The following is a 22,524-nucleotide window of genomic DNA, read 5'->3' as shown; positions in this document are numbered from 1 at the left end:
TTTGTAAACAGTCTTGTTAAGAGAAAAGACAGGGCACGACATGGAAGAGGCACTAGTTTTACTCCAGCCAGACTCACCAGTCTTCTTCCTGCTAGTCTGGAGGCCTGGCAGGGGGACTTATCCCTGTATTAGGGTTTCCCAAGTATGTTCCTGTGCATTCCCAAGAGAGGTGCTCTGAAAAAAAGGGTCATAAGGTTAAACCGTGTGGATATCTCTGTCCTGTTGCCAATTCCTTTTGTGTATGTGTGTAAACTGGGGAGGAGGGGAGTGCATGCTGTATATAGTAGTATGGAAAGCTGCAAGAGGTGTTTCTGGGAAGAAACATGCTTCACTTTATTTAACCCAGGATTTCCCTCATTTATTTGATTGTTAGTTCCTATAGCACTAGTATTTCATGGCCTACATGTAGGAACTATGCTCTAAATGCCCTCGACTTCTGTTGTCATTCATTACTGACTTGCAGGCATATTATCAGTCTTTTTCTGGACCCATCTCCTAGCCTGTTTTCAGGAAAGGGCATGAATCCCTCAGCTACCACTTCTGCCATGTTTTCATCTTCATTATATCAGATGGGTCTGGAGGTCTGGAGTGTCTGCATCAGCCCCAGGATACCCTAGGTTTGGCAGGGGTCTTGTGTCCTGTCCTTGCTCCTTGCCTTGGGATGGTCCCTTGTCACCCTGTATTTGTTAGAGCTCTGCATTACAGCTGGTCATGGGAAGGAGGAATTCTCCTGCTGTGATCAGTGGACTCTGGTGTCCTTGACTGGGTGTGTTGATGGGGTTGACCTGAGACAGTAAACATGTGAGCTAGATGTGTGCCTGTGATATTCTTAGCCCTCAGAGGCTGAGATTGGTATCCAGAGAGTTTGAAGAATGAGGGATGGCCAGGGGTGCTGATGGGGTTTTAGTTGATGAGGCTCCTCTCTGGCTGGGAACACTCAAGCAAGCACAGAGGGATGTGGAGGCAGGAGTCTGGCTCCAGGTCCTCTGAGCCGACCCAGTTCCTAGGTTTGGTGGCAGGTGGCAGGGAAGCAGAGGCCAGCAGAGCTGTCTCTGGGATAGGGGTGCTGTATGGTACTGGAAGTGTGTGGGAAGGAAGACTGGCCAGCTGCTGGAGAATGAGTGTGACTCAGGGATGCTTGGTGATGGGGAGGAGATGGCACCGCCAAATGGGAAGTAAGAGGACTGGAGGTTCACATGCAGACACTCACTTCCCCTTTGCAGTCTCCCATGCTAGCAGCAGGCCCCTAGCAACTGGTGGGCCACTCACATGTCCGTGCACACTCAGTCTGCCTGCAGAATTCCCTGTGATCTTCTTCTCACTTCTCCCCAGATATGCCTTGAACACTCATTCAGCATTGCCATTGACAGAGACATGGCAGTGAGGATGGGCTAGGATGATGGGGGGCGGGGCGTATTTATGATTTGCTCTCCCTCTGTACTGGAAAGCGAGGGCTTTAGGCCCTGTGTGCTACACAGCCGGCTTGGCTCTGTGGGGAGACAGGAGAATGGCCCTTGTCCTTTCCTCCCCTTCACCAGATCTACTGTGCTTCTCTCTAGCCTAGATTCTGGAATCTGCTAGAGCAGGTTTCTCTGCAAGACCAGTGACAACAGCTGGCTTGTGTTTGTCATAACAATGGTTACAGAATGAAATCAGAGTAGGCAGGATGACTAGGCTCTGGGAGAGAGTGGTGATTCCCTTTCTTTTCTGACAATCCCCCTTCCTCCCCTTGAGCTTTCAGCAAAACCTCTCTGCTAGATTCAGGAGGCTGCATTTGAGTCATAATACTGTTATTCAAAAAGAAACAGGGAGCCCCTCACCTACCTTCTGAAAAATATAGCAGAAAAAAGCCTGCATTCATTCATTTGACTCACAGTTTGGTTACTAAAGGCCTGGACTTTGCCATCCCAGGATGCTACATCTTTCTGTTTCCTGTAGATGTAGAAGCTTAGTAGAAAATAAGGTGGGGCAAAGCAAGCTTCTACTGGCCCCATAAAGGATTCTTCTGAGTTGGGTATTAAAATAGAAGGAGGTTCACATGGGAAGAATAGTTTATTTTTTAGGAGTTCTTCTCTCATTGATAAGAGGTTTTAGAGGAAGAGACTACAGATGAGATTCCCACAAGGCAACAGAGAGGCACAGCTGGGTCTTTGCTAAAGTATTATTTCACAGTCCAGAAGCTTAAAGCATTAGAAGAACAGAGTACCTGCTAGAGCATTAATCATATTTCTTCCTTCCTTCTTTCCCCATCCACTTGCAGCTCTTGTTAGTTTCTGAGCCTGCCTTTGGTTCCCTCAGTATCTGGAGTACCTGCTGGATGCCTAACTCTGACACTTACTGGCTCCTTTCTCTTGAAGAAGATGCTTCTTCACAGGGCTGTCCCACATGGTTGTGTTTCATATGCTAAAGACCATACACTGTTCTGCCTGCTTGCTTGCTAATATAAATCATGCAAATTATCAGCACAGTGGGGTTTGGTAGTTTGTGTATTTGTGTGCACAGCCTTCTGGGAGGCTGTGTCCCTCTCTCTTAGGTGAATTTGTTCCTTAACTTCTCCTTTCCCACGCCATTTGAGTATATGATCTTGGCCACCATCATTGCCAACTGCATCGTCTTGGCCCTGGAGCAGCATCTTCCCGAGGATGACAAGACCCCGATGTCCCGAAGACTGGTATGTGCTTCTCTCCCTTCCACCTTAACCCCCTTCTTTCTCTTCCTTGCTTCCCTTCTACTTGGCTTTATGATCTTCTCTTCCCCTTTACTCCCTTCCCTATCTGTGAGAAGCTTCCAACGTGACAGCAAACCCCACTGGGACTCATGAGGAAAAGAGGGCCCTGCAGACACTTGGGTGTGTACCATATGGTAACCAGGCAAGAAAAAGGGCAGGCACAAACCCATTTGCTTTATTCCTCTTTCCCAAGGGATTTCCCAAGTGAAAAAGGACAATGGAGAGAGAACCAAGGAAGCTCAAAGCTTTTTGGGTTGGTGGTTACAAACTTGCTAAATGCTGACGTCCATATTCGCACTAAAGAAATGATTCACATGTCTAATGTATTCTCCCTGAAGAGAGCAAACAAATTGCTTGAAATCCAAATGTGTGGGTGAGTGCTTCTAGTCTGATTACCTGGCCATGAGAACTCTGGATTTCTCACTGATGTGAAGACCAGCAATGGAGAGGAAAGCTCCTTCAGGGCAAAGCCATCAGGGACAGGGACCTGTAGTGGAAAGTGTAGCCTTGATATGATTCCACACATATCTGTGTCTGTAGTTGTTCCCCTTGCTCTGTGTACCCCATGAATCACAGAAACCCCAGGTTTCTGTGTAGCCCCGGGTTTCCTTTGGTCCCTCATTACCCTCACTTTCTACCTGCAAGTGGGGCTGGCCCAGCACAAGCACACAGGAAGTGGTCAGGGTATGCCTTTGCTTGAGTCTGATAAGGAATAATTCTCTTACTGGTGCTTCTACTCCTTATCCCCACAGGAGAAGACAGAACCATATTTCATTGGGATCTTCTGCTTCGAAGCTGGCATCAAAATCGTCGCCCTAGGGTTCATCTTCCATAAGGGTTCATACCTCCGCAATGGCTGGAATGTCATGGACTTCATTGTGGTCCTCAGTGGGTGAGTTCTCTTTCTTGCTCTCCCTCACTGGGTATGTGTAAGGTCCTATAGTGGCCAGTGCAGGTACCCCAGGGAAGACTCCACTGCAGACTGTGGAGTACACACCGAAGAAAATGGTTGAGGATAAGACTCCTTCCAGTGCTGGACCATAGAGGACCCACCTCAAGAGGAGTGGGAGTGCCCTGTCTGTGTGTTTGTGGCATTAGATGGAGGCTGTGGAACTTTTGGGCACATCTGGCTTCCCATTCTGTGCTTGGCTAGATTACTGAACCCCCACATTCCTGGGGAGGAAGGCTTTTCATTTTAGCAAGCAATTGTTCTAGTCTGAGAGGCACCCTCAAGAGATGAGCCAGCAGATACAGGTGAGTACAGTTTGTGAAGACCCTGACCCTATTTTCTGAACTGATAATTTAGACTCATGTTTTGATAACAGAATTTTTGAATGCTTTACAGATTTATTAATAGCATAAAATTGAATCACATTAAAACATTTGATAAATCATTTCTTGGAAATTAATATAGTAGTAATACTATGGTGGGGCTGACCTGGTGTCACAGGGGCATATATAATGGTGGTACATTTATTAAATATTTGATAAAGTATTCTTTTGAATATGAATATAGTGAAGGACAATGGGTTGAGCCACCACTTCCACAGCAGATATGCGCCTTGGCATGGTGGTGATGGGCATGTGACCCTGAATTTCTGGGGCTTCGTGGGTCTTTGCATCAGGGGGCTCTTGGTGCCTACAGAGGAGGGGTCAGGAGTATGTGGACATGGGAGTTATGGGTATGGTCTGGAAGTTCCTTTCTGCCTGGTCAGTGTGCAAAGCTGAAGAGGGGGGAGTATGTCACCACCTTCTGACTGGCCAAAGGAGAGATGAGAAAAGAGGTCATTTTTCCAAAGAATAATTGGGTTAATTGGGTGAGATAGAAGTAGCTAAGTCTGTAAAGGGTAAGGGTTTGGGAACCATTGCGTTTGTTCATTGTCTTGTGGGGTAGACACAACACTCATCTTTTTTTTTTTTGGTACTGGGGATTGAACTCAGGTCCTTGCACTTGCGAGGCAGTTGTGGTGCCATTGAGCTAAATCCCCAGCCCACAACACTCATCCTTAACCTTTAGACTAATTGTGATTGAGCGAAAGTATGATTTAGTATATGAAGGTACATTTTATACACAGCATTATAGAAGTCCATTGCCATAGGAAATGCAGCACGCCTGGGTGATGTTTTAAATGTCTCTAAAATAAATAATATGTACTGTATAAGAAAAGACCTAAATGGGGAATCTGAGTCACTTAGAAACACTATGATTCTGTCTAGAAGAAAAGTGCTGTTGTGGATGGTATTATTTGTCAAGGTTGGTCCTGTTCAGACTGTATGTGTCACAGACCATTTGAAATTTCTTGTCCAATCCATTTATTTTTATGCTAAACAATTATATGTTCATTAAAGAAAATATAAAAATACATAAAAATCAAAAGAAGGAAAAACTAATTCACTGGTTAAGAAAAATTCTTGATTATTTTGTGGTATTTCTTCCCAGCCCTTTTGTGCTAAACCTATCTTTCTTTAAATGCCTGTCATTTTGTTGCCTTTCTCAATATAGTATGTGCTTATCACATGTTATTTATTCCATACTTTGATAAACATTCTGTAATGACTGATCAGCAGTTTGTTAAAGAGATGTACACAGCTTGCTTCTTATTTTTGTGATTATTTGGCACTTAGATTGCTTTCTGTCTTTTGCAATGATAAATAACTACTAAAGATTCTCCAGCATACATCTTTTAGAAGTCACATGTTACCAGATATTTTGACAGGTTGAAGCCAGTCAAGCCCTCTGTATCCATGGATTCTATGTAATGGGTTCAACCAAGTGTGGATAGAAAATATTTGGGAGAAAAATCGTGTCAGTATTGCACATTTACAGAGGTTTTTCTTTGTCATTATCCCTAAAGAGTACCAGTAGTTACTTGTACACTTATATTGTAGTGAGTATTTTAAGTAATCTAGAGATGATTTAAAGCATGTGAAAGGGAGGATATGCACAGATTGTGAGCAAATACTATGCCATTTTATATAGTGTATCTGAGCATACATGGACTTTGGTATCCACAAGGGTCTTGGAACAGGTCTCCTGTAGAAACCATGGGACAATTTTACTTTATAGGGGAATTTGGTTATTCTAGTGTGGGAACTTGGAACTATGATGGGTGGGAGGAGGTGGAGGAACAGGACCATTTCACTGGACAAGGGAGGACCATGGGAGCTGTAAGAAGTGTTGCTAATGCTGTTGAAGGTTTGAGGGGATAAATGGGGGACGTTTGTTGGCACAGCCAAGAATTGGTCCTCCTCCATTCATCACCTGCATGTTCAGGGGTGCCTAGACTAGGTGCAGATGCTGAATGGGACCAGGTCATTGGTTCTGTCTGTGATGTCTGCCCAGCCCTCTCATCTCCCTTTCTTAGAGGCTCTTCTTCAGACTTTGCTGTCTCCATGGATAGCCGTGCAGTCCTGTACTTTCCATGTGAACCAAAGGGACTTTTATCTTGTCCTCTCTAGGCTGACTGCTTAGCCTTTTACCAAGCACCTATGGATAGCTTTTTCCTTAATTCATAAGGGAATAGGTGCAGCAAAAAGGTGACACCCAGCTCCCTGCTGAGGGCTGAGGCTTGTGGTTTTAACCCACTGGAATGAATAAGCATATTTGGTCTTAAATTCACACTGTGTGTTCATCTACTGCATTGCATCACTTCTAAAGTGTGAACCGTCTCTGAAATCAGCCTATGTTTTACAATACTGTCATGGCAGAATTTAACTGATGGCATGTTTTATTGTTTTTTCCTAGTGATACATTAAATTATGGGATACTTTATAGTTACTGGGTTCTTAGAATCAATGGAATATGTTATAATACCAGCCTAGTGAATCAGGCAGAGCAGACTTCAGAAATGAGTCATCTAGGACTCAGAGAGGTTAAGTCATTTGCCCAAGATCACCTGCTTCTTGGTGGGAGATCCTGGAGGTCAAATTGTATCCTTTGATTCAGGGCTGAAATTTATTCCTTTTCCAGGGAGCCTCCTCTCCAGGCTGCGCAGTGTTCACTTTTCACCTTCCTGACACCTGCACCCACAGTAGTCCCTGCTGACAGCTCTTCCTTCCCACTTCATCTCCAGGTGTCACCTCACATTTTACTCCTGTGCACAGGAGGAATGACAGGTGCTGGAGCATGACACAGTGCCTCAAGGCTGGGGCTGCACAACATCTCAACTCTCTGAGTGAGTGGTGGGTGGGCAGTAGGGTGGGATGGGGGAGAGGGGAGAGGGAGGTGGGTGCTGCAGTGTCAGACAGCTGGCTCCGCGCAGACCTTTCGTCACGGAGCTTTGCTGAGAGACAATTGAGGGGGAGCCGGGGCCTGCCACCTTTGACATTCTCGCATTTAGTAGTCTTAGTTTCCATAGGTTGAGGGTGTTCATGGTTTAGGGAGTACATTTATGCGTATTCATCTAATCTTTATAATCCTATAAAAAGGATTGTTTTAGCACATTTTCTGCTGTTATAACAGAATACTTGGGATTGGGTAACTTATAAAGAATGGGAGTTATTTCTTACTCTTCTGAAGGCTGGGAAGTCCAAAGGCATGGTGCTTGTATCTGGTGCATTATGACATGATGAAGGACATCACATAGTGAGGAAATAAACACACAAAGGGCAGAAATTGGCCAAATGCTTCCTTTTAGCAGTACCATAACTAACCCACTCTCGTGATAATGGCCTTAATCTGTTTACAAGGTTCGTGCCTTCATGGCCCAGTGACCTCTTAAAGGTCCCATCTCTAAATACTGCTACAATGGCAATTAAATTTCAACATAAAGTTTTTTATTAGTATATGTTTATCATATATAATAATTACACTCATCTTGGGAAATTAATGCATATACATATTCAACATGAGATTTGGAGGGCCATTCAAACCATAGAAAGGATGTTATTATCCTTACTTTACAGATAAAGCAACTGAGGTTCATCAAGGGTATACAGCTTGCTAGGAGGCACTTGATCCAGGACTTGAGCCCAGACTTCTGGCTCCAAGTTCCTGACATTCATCATTCTCACACGGTCAGTCACCTCACAACCCCAAGTTCTCTGTAGTCCTAAAGCTCTATGAGTTCACATTCTTTGGATTTCTGAGAAGCAGGTGTATGTGGCAGGGAGGCAGGGAAGGGCATAATCAGGCAAATAATTCCAGCTTGAAGCTGGGGCTGTGCATGTGATTTGAAGAGACTAAGAGCCCATGTGTCCTTCCTAAGATTTCTCTCTGTGGGCCTAGAATAAAACTCCCTGCTCTGTGGCAAAGAAGACATGTTACATAGTTCTCAGCATAATGTGGTATAATGCATAAAAACTAGATCAGAAGATCCAGCTGATTTCTTTATTAATTGGCCCATTTATTTACTCATTTATCCATACATTTGTTTATTTATTCAGCAAAACTAGAATTGTTAAATGCAGAAGGAAATGCTTGGACTAAGAAAAATCCAAATTAATGTATTCTCATTCTGTTGATAGTAGAACTTGCCATTTCTTAACAAACTTTTATCTTAGAGAACTTGAGATCTCTCCTGTGTTGGTAAAAATTCAGGAGATGCCATTTTTAAACACTTCTCAGGTAATTTGGAGTATTCCAAATTATTTGAAATCACCATTATACATTAATCTTAATAATAAGCTACAGAATCGGAAATATATGGCTCCTGTTGGGGGAGGATGAGAGGAAGTCAATGGGACTCCTAAGCGATGGTAGGACAGCTTTTCATTCCTGTCTGTCCAATGTCTAGCATCTAGTGAGTACTTAATAAATGTTAATTGGGTTGAATCACTTGCTCCATCCCCAGATTATCTTGTCAAAGAGAATCATGTTGACAAAGATGGGTGCTGAGGGACGCCTGGGCTGGGCTACAGAGGGTTTGTCTGTTCCTACACCTTCCTTTTGGTCTTCCTGGGATCTGTATTTGTAGCTGCATCTGCCTGGCTTGCTCCCATTCTGATCAATATGTTTTAAGGAAATGAAAGCTGGGACCTCACGCCCTAGGCCAATAGGAGATATTGGGATTTTAGTCCTCAGAGGCCGTTTACCATGTTCTCAGTGTTACCTCTTGGGCATTGCTTCCCAGATGACGGGGCTGAGGTGAAGGTTGAAGTTTGAAGAGTTAACCTTTGAGAAGTGGCTGTGGGAGGTGGGCAGAGAGAGAAGAAAGCAGCAGTCAGTATTATATCACCTGCATTGATCATATAATAAATGTTGCCATGTATTGAAGTATATGCCAGAGACTATGTTTTATAAATACTATGTATAACCCTAAAACATAGTACCACAAGTTAAAATTTTTTAGGCTTGATTATTACCCAGGCCTATTTTAGAGGTGAAGAAGCTAAGGAGTCTACCCTTATCCACAACTTTGTCTTCCATAGTTTTAGTTACCTGTATTCAACTGTGGTTTGAAAATATTAAGTAGAAAATTTCAGAAATAAACAATTCATAAGTTTTAAATTGCATGCTGTCCTGGGTAGCATGATGAGATCTCAAGCCATCCTGCTCCATCTCTCCTGGGATATGAATCATTCTTTTGTCCTGTGTATCCACATTGTATATACTGTCCATAAATAAATGCCTAGTATCCTCTCTGTGGTCAGATCCACCTCTGTGGAATCATAGTGCTTATGTTTAGGTAACCTTTATTTACTCAATTGCAAGAGTAGTGATATTGGCAGTTTTACTAGAGCATATTATTATAATTGCTGTATATGATTATTATTGTTGTTATTTTCTTACTGTGTCCAATTTACAAACTGAATTTTATCATAGGTATGTATGCATAGGAAAAAGCAATATATACAGGGTTCGGGACTCAGCGGTTTTAGGCATCCACTGGGAGTCATGGAACAAGGGTCTGCAGATAATGGGGTTGGGGCAGGGGGTTGTATGTGATAAAGCCAGAGTTTGAATGAGCTCTTGCTTGCTTTCAGTGTCTGGCCTCCCAGTCCAAGTCACACTGCCCACCCCAGCTCAGACACTAGCTGTTTCTATGCTGCTGGAGAAATGTAGTCTCTCCTTATTTCTCTTGTGTATCCTTAGGCTCTGGAACAGTATTGAGATGTGTGCTGTCCTTTTCCATTTAAGAAATCTTTTTTTCAGTTGTATGTTGAAGTGCTGGTGGAGATACATGTCTTCTCTTGAATTCAAAGCTACTCGTGGATGGTGATGTCATCTATTTTCCCATCAAAAAATGAAAATCAGCTCATAGCACGCTCTGCCATCAGTTTTTGCCAGCTTTGCAGTAGGAGATGACCTGTTTTAGTTATTCTTTAACTGAGGATGTAGTGCAAGCTCTGGGGAGTGTCTGAAACTCTTTCCTTGGCCAGGTTGTCACCCTTAACCCAGGCAGTTACTGGAGAATTTGTTGGGTACACCCAGTGTGTCAGGCCCAGTGCTAGTTATGGGTGAGGTAGGTTTTAGTGTCCTTCACCGGGGACAGTGATGGCATGTGCCATGGACACTTAGGCAAAGGGCATCCTACTTAGCTCAGAGGCACTTCTCAGGGAAGGCTTTTTGAAGGAAATAACCTTAAATGGAAAGCGAGGCTTAAACAGGGGTACTTTGCTGGAAAAGGAGGGAGAGGAGCTTTGCTGGGAGAAGGAGGTGGGGAGCATGGGGAGAGACAGACAGCAGGACATCTTTGGGAACCTGGCAAGCAGAATAGTGAGAAGTATGCCTGGAGAGGTCACAGGGGTGGCAGGGACAGCCTGGGTCTAGCTGAAAGTGTGTACTTGAACCAGGGAGCAGCACGGAACTTCTCAAAGCTTTAAGCAAGGGGTGGAAGGGGAATGAAATCCTAGTTCTCACTGTGTTTTGGATGCTGCATACTTTTTTTTTTTTTTAACCCTGGAATCACTCTAGAAAAGGCATAAAAAAGAGAAGGGAGCAATCTCCATGTCCCTAGCTGCAGTGTGGGGGAATTTGCATAGCCAAGCAGAGAGGGAAGACAAAGAAAAACAGGAAAGAGGATGAGAAAAGCCAAGGGACTGCTGCAGTAGAGCTGGGAGCTGCCAGTTGCACCCCCAGCTTGTCGCCAGTAGCACATGCAGAGTGGTTCAGCCTGCAGCCTGTTGGTAGGAGGACGATATCTGGAGCTAAAAATATATCAATAGGTATTTTTAGAGGGTTTTCTGTAAGGAGGCTGCCCTAACATATGAATTTCCCTAGCAGCTAAAGATCGAGGAAAGAACAATTTTCCTCTGGGAGCACTGTCTCTCTGGTGCTGAGAATGTGGGGGAGGTGTTGCAAATGCAGTCCCGGGGGGCCCCCTGCCCAATTCAAATCCCTGGAGGAACAGTGTGATAGCCTGGGGTATTATATAGCATCTCCATGCCAGGGAGCCCAGCAGGATTTTACAGGCCTATTTTTGACTCACCCCTCCTGTTCTCAGTGGGTGAGGCGGGAGGGTGGGGAGCAAAGAAAGGATGAGTAGACAGAGGAGGCATGGGAGCTTGTCATTTTGGAGACGGGGAAACTGAGGTTGAATGAAGACACATTCTACCCAGCTGTACTGAGGTGGGAGGCTAGGGATCCAGCGCCTTGATCCAGATAGTGGGGAGTCCTTGGAGTCCTCGGGCTTTGCTGCTTCTCAGAGCCTTTCTCCCAGCAGAGTGGGTAGCTGTTCTGACAGACCTCCACCTCCTCCTCGCCTCTTTGTTCATTTCTAGCTCCTCACTGGTGGAGCACAACCGCTACTGGCCACCTTTCTTTTTATCAGAATGTTGTTTCAGTTCCAATGGTGTTCCAGGGAGATAGGTGGATGATGAAAAAGATAAGGTTAAGATGCAGAATTTTGTTTGTTTTTATTCTTTCTTCTTAGAATGCAGAATTGCAGTTCAGGGGAAGAGGTAGACAAAAGGCAAAATATGAAGCTTAAAGAGTTCTTTGTAGGGCTGGGGATTTAGCTCAGTGGTTCCACTGCCTGCCTTGCAAGTGCAAGGACCTGAGTTTGATTCCTGGTACCAAAAAAAAAAAGTTCTTTGTAGCTCTGTGTTGGTGACAATCCCAGCTATTTCAGGGAGGCTTCCAATGAGAGTGGCAGTTAGTAGTTAATGGGCAGTTGAGTTGAGGCTATTCCTTGGGTAGTAGTTTTTTTCCTCATATATTAACCTGATCTCCCCTCCACACACATTTAGATGCACATTAGTTCACTGAACAGATAGTTATTAAGCACCTTAAGATAAGACATTGGTGTTTGATGATTTCTCTTTCCTGAAAGTCTATTTGCCACCCTTGCTGGTAGGAGCTCAATCTAGAAGGAAGAGACTGGGACCTGAATTGGCTTTGGTATCTGTAAAGAAAAGAAAGAGCCAGAGGGAGTGAAAGAAACTTCAAAATCTCTGTGTGGTTTTGTCACAGGACAGGGTCCAAGGAGTTCCCTCCCAAAGAGAAGATGGGGACCCCAACTTAACCACCCATGGGGTAGGTTGTAGATTCACTGACTTCCATCATAGAAAAAGAGTTTTCAAAATGTGTCAGTGAGAGGAATAAAGAGCTTATTAGGCAGAATGAAAAACTACGTACTCAGAATGGAGTGCAGGCCATCAAGGGGGATGTGCATTATGGTCTGGTGCTAGGGTTTCTGTGTGGTCTTGGTGATGTCTTCAAGATGAGTGATCGAGGGTGTGCATTCCTAAGTCTGTCAGGCTGCCCTTTTGGTGGGCCAGGTTAGAATGCAAGCCATTTGTGTGGGTTTGGAGTTTAGAGATCTGCTGCCCCCTTAATAGTGCTGGTTCCTCGAGGATGGAGGTCTGTTTGAACAAGAGCAATTTGCAGGTGAAAAGCACCGCCCTAGTTTTATAGGCTTACTGTATCTATAAGACTTTCATGAAATTTTTTTTTTGAAATGAGTGTCTTGGGAGGGAAAAAGGAATTGTAACTTTTGTGTCCTGAAGCTGTAGTTTTTCTTAAAAATCTAATTTAAAAATCATTATGTTTCTTATCTCCTTTCTACTGATCCTTATTTCTTCTATGGTACCTCAGCTCGGTTCAGGATTTTTTTTCTTGGTTTACATTCACTCTGGGTTATTTAGGGAGAGGAATTATGGCAAGGTGCTTTCCAAGGCAGACCACTCTCCAGGGGCCTGGAATTCCCATTTTAAGGTAGTAAAATGCATTTGTGTTTGTGGAAGAAGGAGGGAGGGGCTGTGAAAATTCCAAGGCCTGTTGGCACAGCAGTCTAAGTGTTCATTCTGTAAGCTTCCAAGATAGAATTGAGGATTAAAAGAGTGTTTATATTTCCATTCTGTGGATAAACTGTATCTCCTCACTTGGGTAGAGATTTGAGCATTATGCATATGTTGTAAATATAGCCCACAGTTAACTATAAGTGAGTCAGTGTAAAATGTGAGAATGTATTGGGGCTATTTAATGTATGTATCATGCAAGTCAAGAAATAAATATGTTAAAAAAAAAAAGAAATAGATATGTTTCCAGATATGGAAGTTCGAGGTCAGCCTGAACTACGTAGTGAGTTCAAGGACAGCCTGTACTACAAAGCGAGACCCTGTTTCAAAAGAATAAATTAAAAAATTACTTTATAAGTATATTTTACCATATTGTCTATACTTAGTAACAAATTTGCATTTTTTGTTTGCTATAGCAGACTTCAATATAATTTCTGTTAAGATTTTGTGTTTTTCATTACTGTGACACAATTTGACCTGACAATGTCTGATTATTATATCATTTTATTAGTATTGTGAATAATCATGTGAAATGTTTTGAGACAGAGTCCTATATTTATGAATATAATTTTATGGCTTTTAGTTCATTTAGTAGGACTCATTCCATCGATATGAAAAACTGAGAAAATTGATTTCTGCTGTCTAATCTGGCATTTGTTGTAGATTAAAGCTTCTTTTTCAATGAATGAAACATATTCAATAAAGTGCTATTCTTTAAAATTAAAAAAAGAAATAGATATGTTGAGTTCAGAGTGGTTTTCAAAGGGAAGAAGTGAGGTGGGGCTGTACAGCTGTTGAGAGGAAAAGAGAGTATACTGGTCTAAAAGAGATGTGAGGGCAAGTCTGAGTTTACTAAAGCTCATTGCTGGGATTTAGATCTAGGAGAATAATAAATTTGCCCATGTTTCCCTTATTTTTTTCTTAGAAGAGAAAATGTAAACTCAAGTGGCTAAACACCTTGTCTGGGATCATGTAGATGGGATGCATAAGCTTGGGCTTAGAACATGGTTTGCATAGCTACAAGAGCAGGATCTGGTTGCAGTCTTATCCTACCCCTGGCTGCTTCTTGGTTGTTGTATTCAGGCCATCTAGCTGGTGGTGTTGAGAAATGAGGTGATTATTTGGCTGGAACACACACACACACTTTACATAGAAACACAGAGTTTAATCCTAGTGGGTTGAGTGAGTCAAGGTTCTGGGCTCTGGTCCTGGCCCCATGTGCATTCCATCTGAGATCTAGTGACAGTAAACCATCTCTGCTTCAGTTTCTTTTATGAAGCTTCATTTATGGGAAGAAGGTAACACTTGCCCTAGCTACCTCATCAAGGCTTGTGACAAACAAATAGAATGGTGACCACTCCCATTTTGCCAGGAGCTTGTGTCTTATTTTACTATTTTAAATGCAGAAGCTTTCATACAGCAAATCAATACTTGCACATACAGTCATGTATCACTTAATGGTGGGGGTAAATTTTGAGAAATGAGTCATTAGGTAATTTGCTTCTATGTAAACATCACAGAGTATGCTTATGCAACCTAAGAAATACTATGGTATCCCTAGGCCATATAATATTATGGAGCCATTGTCATTAATGTAGTCCATTGTTGACTGAATATTGTTATGTAGTGTATTACTATAAATGTAGAAACATAAGACAGACATTATCTCCATTTCCCATATGAGGAAACCAAAACTCAAAAAGCCTGAGTCACTGGCTGAAGGCTAGCCAACTTCCAAGTAAGGGGTGGCATTGGCATTGTATTTTTTTGGTTTTTTGAGACAAGGCCTTGCTGAGTTCAGGCTAGCCTTGAACTATGTGATCCTCCTGCTTCAGCCTCTTGAGTGTTGAGATTACAGGCTTGCACTACCATACCCAGCCAGCATTGGCTTTTTTTTTTTTTTTTTTTTTTTGGTAATGGGGATCGAACTTGGGACCTTGCGCTTGCGAGGCAGGTGCCAGAACCACTGAGCTAAATCCCCGGCCCAGCACTGGCATTTTAATTCTGTTACCGACAATTCTAAAGCCCGTGCTATGTCAACTGTACAGCAAGCTTCCTCTGCAAATGTTTTACAAAACAATGAAGTAAAAACACCAAAATCAATGAACAGCAATCTCTTTCCCCCTTAGGACAATGATATTGTGAAGATAATGTTAAAATGCACGTAAAGCACCCTGGGTACCATTTTTAAATGTGCATAAAAATTGGGAGTATGCAAAACACTGTGGTTCTGTGGACCTCTCTCAGAAGAGCCTGTTATCTCTGTAACACTTGGTAACTAGAGAAATGAATTTCACTAAAACTTATTGCAAATTCTAAAACTATGACTAATTTTCAATTTTCCACTGGTTATCCTTTTGTATCAAGACAGACGTTTATTCCAAATCGAACAATGGGTATATCTATTTCCTCTTAGTAGTATAACTGATTTTATCAACACTGCTAAAATCTTAAACAGTTTAATTATTAACAAGAACAACAAAGAAATTTGAAGAGTAAAGGTAGAAATGAAGGCCTTCATTTTTAACTTTATTAATAATAAAATATTATGTCTTCAAGACTTCTGTTTTTTGTCTGCCCTTTCCTTGTCTTTGTCTTCTGTTCCCCCGTTGATCTCCCCACTTCTACTAAAGCACACAGAAGGCCAGAGGGCCTGCCCTTCTCTCCCACATCTGGATCTGACAGAGGAAGGCTGAAGAGAGGCCGCTTCCTTCCTCAGGAGGTCCAGTCTGAGAGGTTGTGTGCAGAGCAGGGCTGAGCTTTGACTTCCTCCCCCTCATTCCCATCATTTCCTTCTTTCTTGGCTGCCACTCTTTTGTCAGGGGCCTGGACCTGTGTGACAGGATGGCTAGGAAAAGGGCTCAAGGCCGTGCCTTTTCTCCCAGACCTCCAACTCTGGGACAGTGACTGGGAGACAGAGTGACAGGTGTGGCTGCCTTATACTTTAGGTGGCATCTGCGATGCATTTGCAATGATTTATGTCACCATAGGAGGTGCCCGCATCTCACCTCCTCCCCCACCATCCCTCCAGAGCCCAGCTGGCCTTTGTGGGGGTCATTCCTAAGTCCATTTGATTGGCAGTGGGGAGACTGAAACTGAAACTGATCTGAATCTGAACTGGTTTTCGGTATCCTTGCTCTTGAGGCTTAGTTAAAACTCTGGGTGAAGGGCAACAGCCAGAGAACAATGCATCTCTGACACCTAGTATAGACCTTTGGACTTTGTGGTGAGGTCAGATGTGGGAGGAGTCTGGAGAAGACGAGAGGGAAGGATGGATAGAAGCAGCCAATATTATTGAGCACACCCTGTTTTCAAATACGCTGATTGCTAAGGAAATAGCAGTGGACAGAGATATCATTTCTGTTGTTTTAGAGCTTGCTGTCTAGCAGAGAAGACAGACATAAAATTAAATTTTGATTTGATGGTGTATCGTCTGTTACAAAGAAGTGTTAGGGTGCTAGGAGAACTTTCAATTGGAATCCTAACCTAGTCTGAGAGGAGGATGCACAAAAAACCATTAAGGAATGGAGACCACGACTAAGATACATTTAGCTAGGATAAGGAAAGAAGAGTGTTAGACAAAGGACAGGTGTGCAGGGCTGGAGGTGGGAGAGGCCCTGGCAGGTCTGGAAAACAAAGGGAAGGCTAGTGGGGCCCATGGTGACAGTAAACTAAAGGAGGATGGAAGGGGAGGCTGGACCACATCCTTCAGGGCCTCCTTGGCATCTCTGTGGTGTTCAGTGGGAGGCCACTGAGTGGTTCCAAACAAGACAGTGAACAGATTTGCAAGGGAGGGGATTGCTTGCTGGAAAGAAAGAACAACTTCTTTGAATGACTGTCTGCTCAGAATTTGGGGCTTAGAATCAGCATCCTCAAAGAGTCCCTGTCTTCCCTCTTGCCTCCTCCTTCCAACATTGGGCCTCAACTGTAATTTTGCTTAACCTATTGAAGCTGTACCAAAACCCAGTCTAGAGACTATATAATCTAGCCCATTACATTCTAAAGATTTGTTAATCGGCCCAGAGTGGAGACATAGCTCCTACCCTCTGAGAATACACTCTGAGCATCTCCTACCGATTCAAATAATGGGTAAGAATTGATGAGTGTGTGGGTTTTTATTTTCGATGTTCAGCAGAGAAATTATTTTAAAAATGCCTTGCTGAGAACATTGCTATATGATTATTATGATTTTTATTTTCCAAATAGAACAATAGTCAAAAGCTGAAGCCAACAACCCACATGGTTGTTTATGGGATGTTTCTCTTTTCCCTGTTTCTTAAGCACATGACACATCATGATGCTGAATCTGGAATCGAATTGGACTCTGGCTATTTACCACCATAAATGTAATATTTGTGATTTAGGGGCTTCTTCTTGTGGGGAGCTTAAAGTGCTCTGTAATTTACCTTTCCCCAACTCTCTTTGGAAAGGGAAATAGAGGCCTCCCAGTTCTCTTAGTGTTATTTTGTTCTAGAAACAGGTTACCTAGATGCATCCTTTTAATCAAGATTGCAGTGAGAGAGGAGGGGAGGGAGTCTCATCCAAAATTTGAAGTTTAGCTAGGTAGTAACTGCAAGCAAAGGGGAGGAGCTTTATTTAAATTACCTGCCCTCAGCACCCCTCACCCACTGTTCTGACTGATCTGAAGGCAAACTCAAGTTAAGCACCAAGGAGTTACCCAGAAATTCAAATTTTTAGAATCATAGACTTATGGAAAGTTAAAGCAGGAACAGATCTCAAGAATCACCACTGCAGTGATTTTTAACCTGTGGGCTGTGGACTCTGGAAACTCTTGGAATTATTGTAGTGAATAAACCAATCTGCCACACCCAGCACTAGCTGTTCCCAAATAATGTTTTCTACAGATATTTATCACAGTATAATTTTTCTGAAAATGTTGTTATGATTTATAAATATAAATACATTTGAAAGCATTGTAGAATAAGTAGTGATTTTTTTTCTTTTCTTTCATGAGTCAGCAAAGCACAGTGATTAACAATTTGAGGGCCGGGGATTTAGCTCAGTGGTTTCACTGCCTGCTGTGCAAGCACAAGGACTCGAGTTCGATCCCCAGTACCAAAAAAAAGAAAGAAAGAAATAGCAATTTGGGCTTTGTAGACAAACAAACCTGAATTTACAGCTTTGTTCTTCTGTTTATTAGTTCTGGTGAGGGACAAATACCCTAGCTTCTGTAAGCTCCAATGTCTGCATTAAGAAGGGGGTTAGGGGGATTTTGAAAAGCTGTTATGCACTCTATTAATTGAAAAAAAACTTATCTAGAGGGTGGGGTGACATTAAGAAGGAAGCATGGTGGTGGATGCAAAGGCCCTGTGTTCAGTCCAAGGCATGTGTATATGCCTTGTTTTACTATCCTAAAAGAACGTTTCTTGATTTGATTACTGCTTGAGAGAGGAGAGCAATGTTAGATCTATAAGGATATATCTCTGTACTCGGAATCTCACCTATGGAAATGTATACAGTTTTAGCAAGCTAAGACTTTGCAAGGCAAACTGAACTGGGAAAAGTATAATTCAACATCTGTGATGATCTTACCACCCTGTCCTTGCTGCAGGAAGATGTGGGATGTGGGTGAGAAGAGATGGTTGGTTGTCTTTCATCAAACTTCTCTTGGTAATACGTCTTTTCCCCTTCATCCATCCATCCATCCATCCATCCAACAAACCATCATATGTTAAAGTGCCCAGTCAGTGACAGATACTATATTGGATTCAGAATACACCAGTAATCAATACAAATTGTTATGGTCCCTGTCCATATGGAGCTTACCATTTAATCAGGTTAGGGAGGAATTAGAAAGTTGTGTCTGATATTGCCTGGACTACACTTGGTTGTGTGAAGATGTAGTGGTTTCATGAACGTGTGCCCATCTATCACCAGTACAAATTTTAGTATATGTGCTGCTGAAGTGAGCACTATCACCAGTACAAATTGCATTCAACGGGAAAACTGAAGAGTTTGGTGTTGGGCAGACCTGAGCTTGAACTTTAGCCTTACCATTCAGAAGTCACTTTGGGCAAGTTATTTAACTTTGTTGAGTCTCACTTATATAAAATATAAAAATACCTCTCGCAAGATTGATGTTCTGAACTAAGCAAGGATAGATGCTCTAACAAATAATCTCCCAGGTTTCAGGGAATTAATATAATAGGTTTATCTCATGCTCATTAAACAGACTGATGTGTTCTTAATAGTGTTTTTGGCTTTTCTCCAGTTGGTAATTTAAAGACTCAGGCTATCTGTGATTCTGCCATTGTCTAGATTTCAGGATTTACATTCCTTAAATATAGGTAGAAAGAGAGGGAATAAAGAAGAAATATTTTATACATTTCTTGGTATACAAGAGATGTACATAATTTCTATCCACACTCCATTGACAAGGAGAATTTGCATGGCTCAAGCTAGTTGCAGATGAAACTGGGAGATCTCATTCCTTTTTGGCAGCTGCTTTCCAGCATCAGCAACCTTTATACTGTGGAAAGGAGAGAGTCCGTTCTGGAGAAGAAATAGTGATTTCCTCATCATCACTATAGGGGTTGAATAAGAAAGTGTATGTAAATTGCCAAACATGAAGATATAATAAATGTTTTAATTATCAATAATATTTATTGATTCAAGAAATATTTACGTATACAAAACATTTACTAGGTAATAGAACTAAAAAGAAAAAAAAATAGGACACCTTTAAAGAGCTTTCAGTCAGCTACAAAGATTTTACATATTTAGGCTCAATACCATTTGATGGGAGAAAAGACTGTGGAAATAAATTTGTTCCACTTTGTCTGCTTGGGTTTCTGTTTGTCCATCCTTCCCACTTACTGAGTCCTTGCCACGTGGAAGGCCTAGTGATGAGCAGTAAGAGGCGAAGCACTACAGTTCAATGAGGAAGGTGAAAGATCATTGGGAAGTAGTTTCCTTTTGCTCTAATATAGCAACTATTTATACTTGATGCTTGATGCTAGGGTAAGTAGCCATTGAACCCTTTTGCCACTTCTTTCAAATAAGTTTTAAAGTATGAGAAATTATCAATTTGTTTCATATTTGTGTGTTTGTTTTTTCTCTGTCTTCCAGATAGCAAAGCTTAAAGGTAGGTAGCTAGCTGAGACTATTTATAAAATGTCCAGGTTAATATGGATATCAGTGCTGGTTAAATTGCAAACCCTGTGGCCCAATGGGACAGAGGACTAGAGGCCAGTTTTAGAAAGAAAACTGGCTTTTCCATTGAACAATGTCTTTTCTACCCTTTACTTGTACCAAAAAGGTTGGGGAGTCAGAAGTTTAGTTATGAACTCTGTGCAGCTACAATAAGTAGATTAGAGTCGGAAGCAAAAAAAATGATTGTCGTGGGTCTTCGGAGAAGGAATTACTGTATTATTGTGGCTATAGTATTGGAGTGGTCCTTGGAGGTGTCAGTTATGTTGCTCCTTGCTGGAGCTTTTGGCCTGCTTTCTATATAGGATTCTGTAATTCTAGAAAGCTGTCCTTTTTCCTCTTGCAAAACAAGAAGCCAGTTTGGTCCCGCATTTGTCGGCCTAAGGAAAGGAGTTTCAGAAAGTAGTTTCTCAAATTATCCTTGATTTTCCCTCTGTATGACTCTGGAAAGGGGCTCATTAATCCAACAAAGGGCCTTATGTGGTGAGTCTGGTCAGGAGGCAGAGAGGGAAAGAATGCACAAGAGAGCTGGGATTCACTGGTTAATCAGGACTGCTGATTTAACAGCTGATAGCCAGTGCTTATAACTGCGCTAAGCCATTTTTTTTTCCATTTAATTTTCAAAGTAATCTTGAAAGGTAAATATTCTTATGACCACTAGATGAGGAATCTAGGGTGCTATGGCTAGACATAGTTTGAGTGTGTCCCCAAGGGTTCATATAGTGGAAGTTTGGTCCCAGTGTGGTGATGTTGAGTGATGATGGATCTTTTATGACATAGGGCGTAGTGGGAGGTGTTAGATCACTGGGGGTGCTGCCCTCTGAATGTGTTAATGTAGTTTTTTGGAGGCTGCAGCACCTTGGTTAGTTCTCACAAGAGGTTTTGTGTTTTGTTTTGTTTTTGTTTTTGGATCAAATCCAAGGCCTTGCAAGAGTGGGTTGTGGTAAAGAAAGAATTTCTACCTTACATCCTTGTTGTCTTCTGCTTCCAGCCATTTCCCTTTCCAGTATTTTGCCTTATTATGATCTAGCCCAGGGAGCCCTCATCAGAGCTAAATAAATGTTGGCTGGAACTGTGGGCTAACTAAACTTCTTTTCATTATAAAGTACCTGGACTCAGATAATTTGTTATAGCAAAGAACTAACACATGAGGTTTAGCTGGTTCAGTAATTTTCCCCATATCACATTGCTAGCAGTTAGTGGAGACTGGATTCAGTTGAGGTGTCTGGCCCTAGAGCCCATATGCTAACCATGATGCTACATTGCCATCCTGATTTTTATACCCTGGTGGTTGCCTGCTTTGGATTTTTTTTTTTAAATTCATGATGCATTTTAACTAAGAAAGGTGAAAGGATATTTCTGTTGATATGTCAAAATTCACCCAGGGGAATTATGAAAGACTCTTGTCTTAGTAACTGGGAAAATGTCTTTTATTTAAAAAGATGAAAAAGATAACAGATTATTGAATTTTTAAATATCACTTTTTTTTTAGATAGAGTCTTGCTAAGTATTCCAGGCTGGCTGCATACTCTGATCAGCCTGCCTCCGCCTCCCAATTGCTGGGATTGCATAATTTTGACCTTAAAAACTTGAATCATGTTATTCACTTAGCCTTTTAAAACAAGTTAGTGCTGGGCCAGGGATTTAGCTCAGTGGTTCCGCCGCCTGCCTTGCAAGTGCAAGGACTGGAGTTCAATCCCTGGTACCAAAAAACAAAACAAAACAGGTTTGTGTTACAACATAGGATTACTTGGCAGGCTGGAAGGAGAAAAGTTCCAAAATTATGTAGCTCTACATTTGAAGTCTGAATCTGGCTCTGTGATCCAGAACAAGTTATTTAACCTCTGAGTCTCAATTTTCTCATTGGGAAACTAAGAATTCAGGCATTTGTGAGTATTTCATGAGAATCAACTGACATGATATATGGAGAGCACTTTGCATACAGTATTTTTTTTTTTTTTTTTTGGTACCGGGGATCGAACTCGGGTCCTTGGACTTGCGCAGCAGGCAGCAAAACAACTGAGCTAAAGCCCCGGCTCAATGCATACAGTATGTTTTAAAGAAATAGTATCTATTACTATTTCCTAGTATCTTTTTTTTTGGGTACCGGGGATTGAACTCGGGACCTTGCTCTTGCGAGGCAGGAGCCGGAACCACTGAGCTAAATCCCCGGCCCTTTTCCTAGTTTATTGATGAGGGAAAGGTGGTACAGACTGAGCAAATATATTCTCTGAGTTACCCTAAGATTCTCAGAAATCATTGTTGTAGCTGAGATTAACTTTAGGCTACTAAAGTTAATATTTTTAGGCTACTGTTATTTGTATTGGATCATACTAGCTTCCATAATGTACTAAATATTGATGAAGTGTCTTAGTCTATTGGGGCTGCTGCAACAAAAATATCATAGACTGGGTATCTTATAAACAACATAAATTTGTTTCTCAAAG

General features: G+C 42.1%; 1 protein-coding gene across 9 annotated transcripts in view; it reads left to right on the top strand.

The window, feature by feature from the left end:
- Positions 1 to 22,524, top strand: part of Cacna1e (calcium voltage-gated channel subunit alpha1 E) — a 485,327-nt gene that overhangs the window by 199,700 nt on the left and 263,103 nt on the right. For all 9 annotated transcript variants that reach the window (XM_087194394.1, XM_087194393.1, XM_087194398.1 and 6 more), the window contains exons 4-5: positions 2,566 to 2,671; positions 3,481 to 3,620. In XM_087194394.1, the coding sequence (XP_087050520.1) occupies positions 2,566 to 2,671; positions 3,481 to 3,620 (246 nt within the window). The remainder of the gene's footprint in view (positions 1 to 2,565; positions 2,672 to 3,480; positions 3,621 to 22,524) is intronic.

Source organism: Heterocephalus glaber, unplaced genomic scaffold (assembly GCF_053883595.1).
Source record: "Heterocephalus glaber isolate CG9 unplaced genomic scaffold, H.glaber_assembly_v1.0 deba00001600, whole genome shotgun sequence".
Taxonomy (NCBI): domain Eukaryota; kingdom Metazoa; phylum Chordata; class Mammalia; order Rodentia; family Bathyergidae; genus Heterocephalus; species Heterocephalus glaber.
The sequence above is the reverse complement of the archived record's forward strand: the minus strand, read 5'-3'. Positions and strand labels throughout refer to the sequence as shown.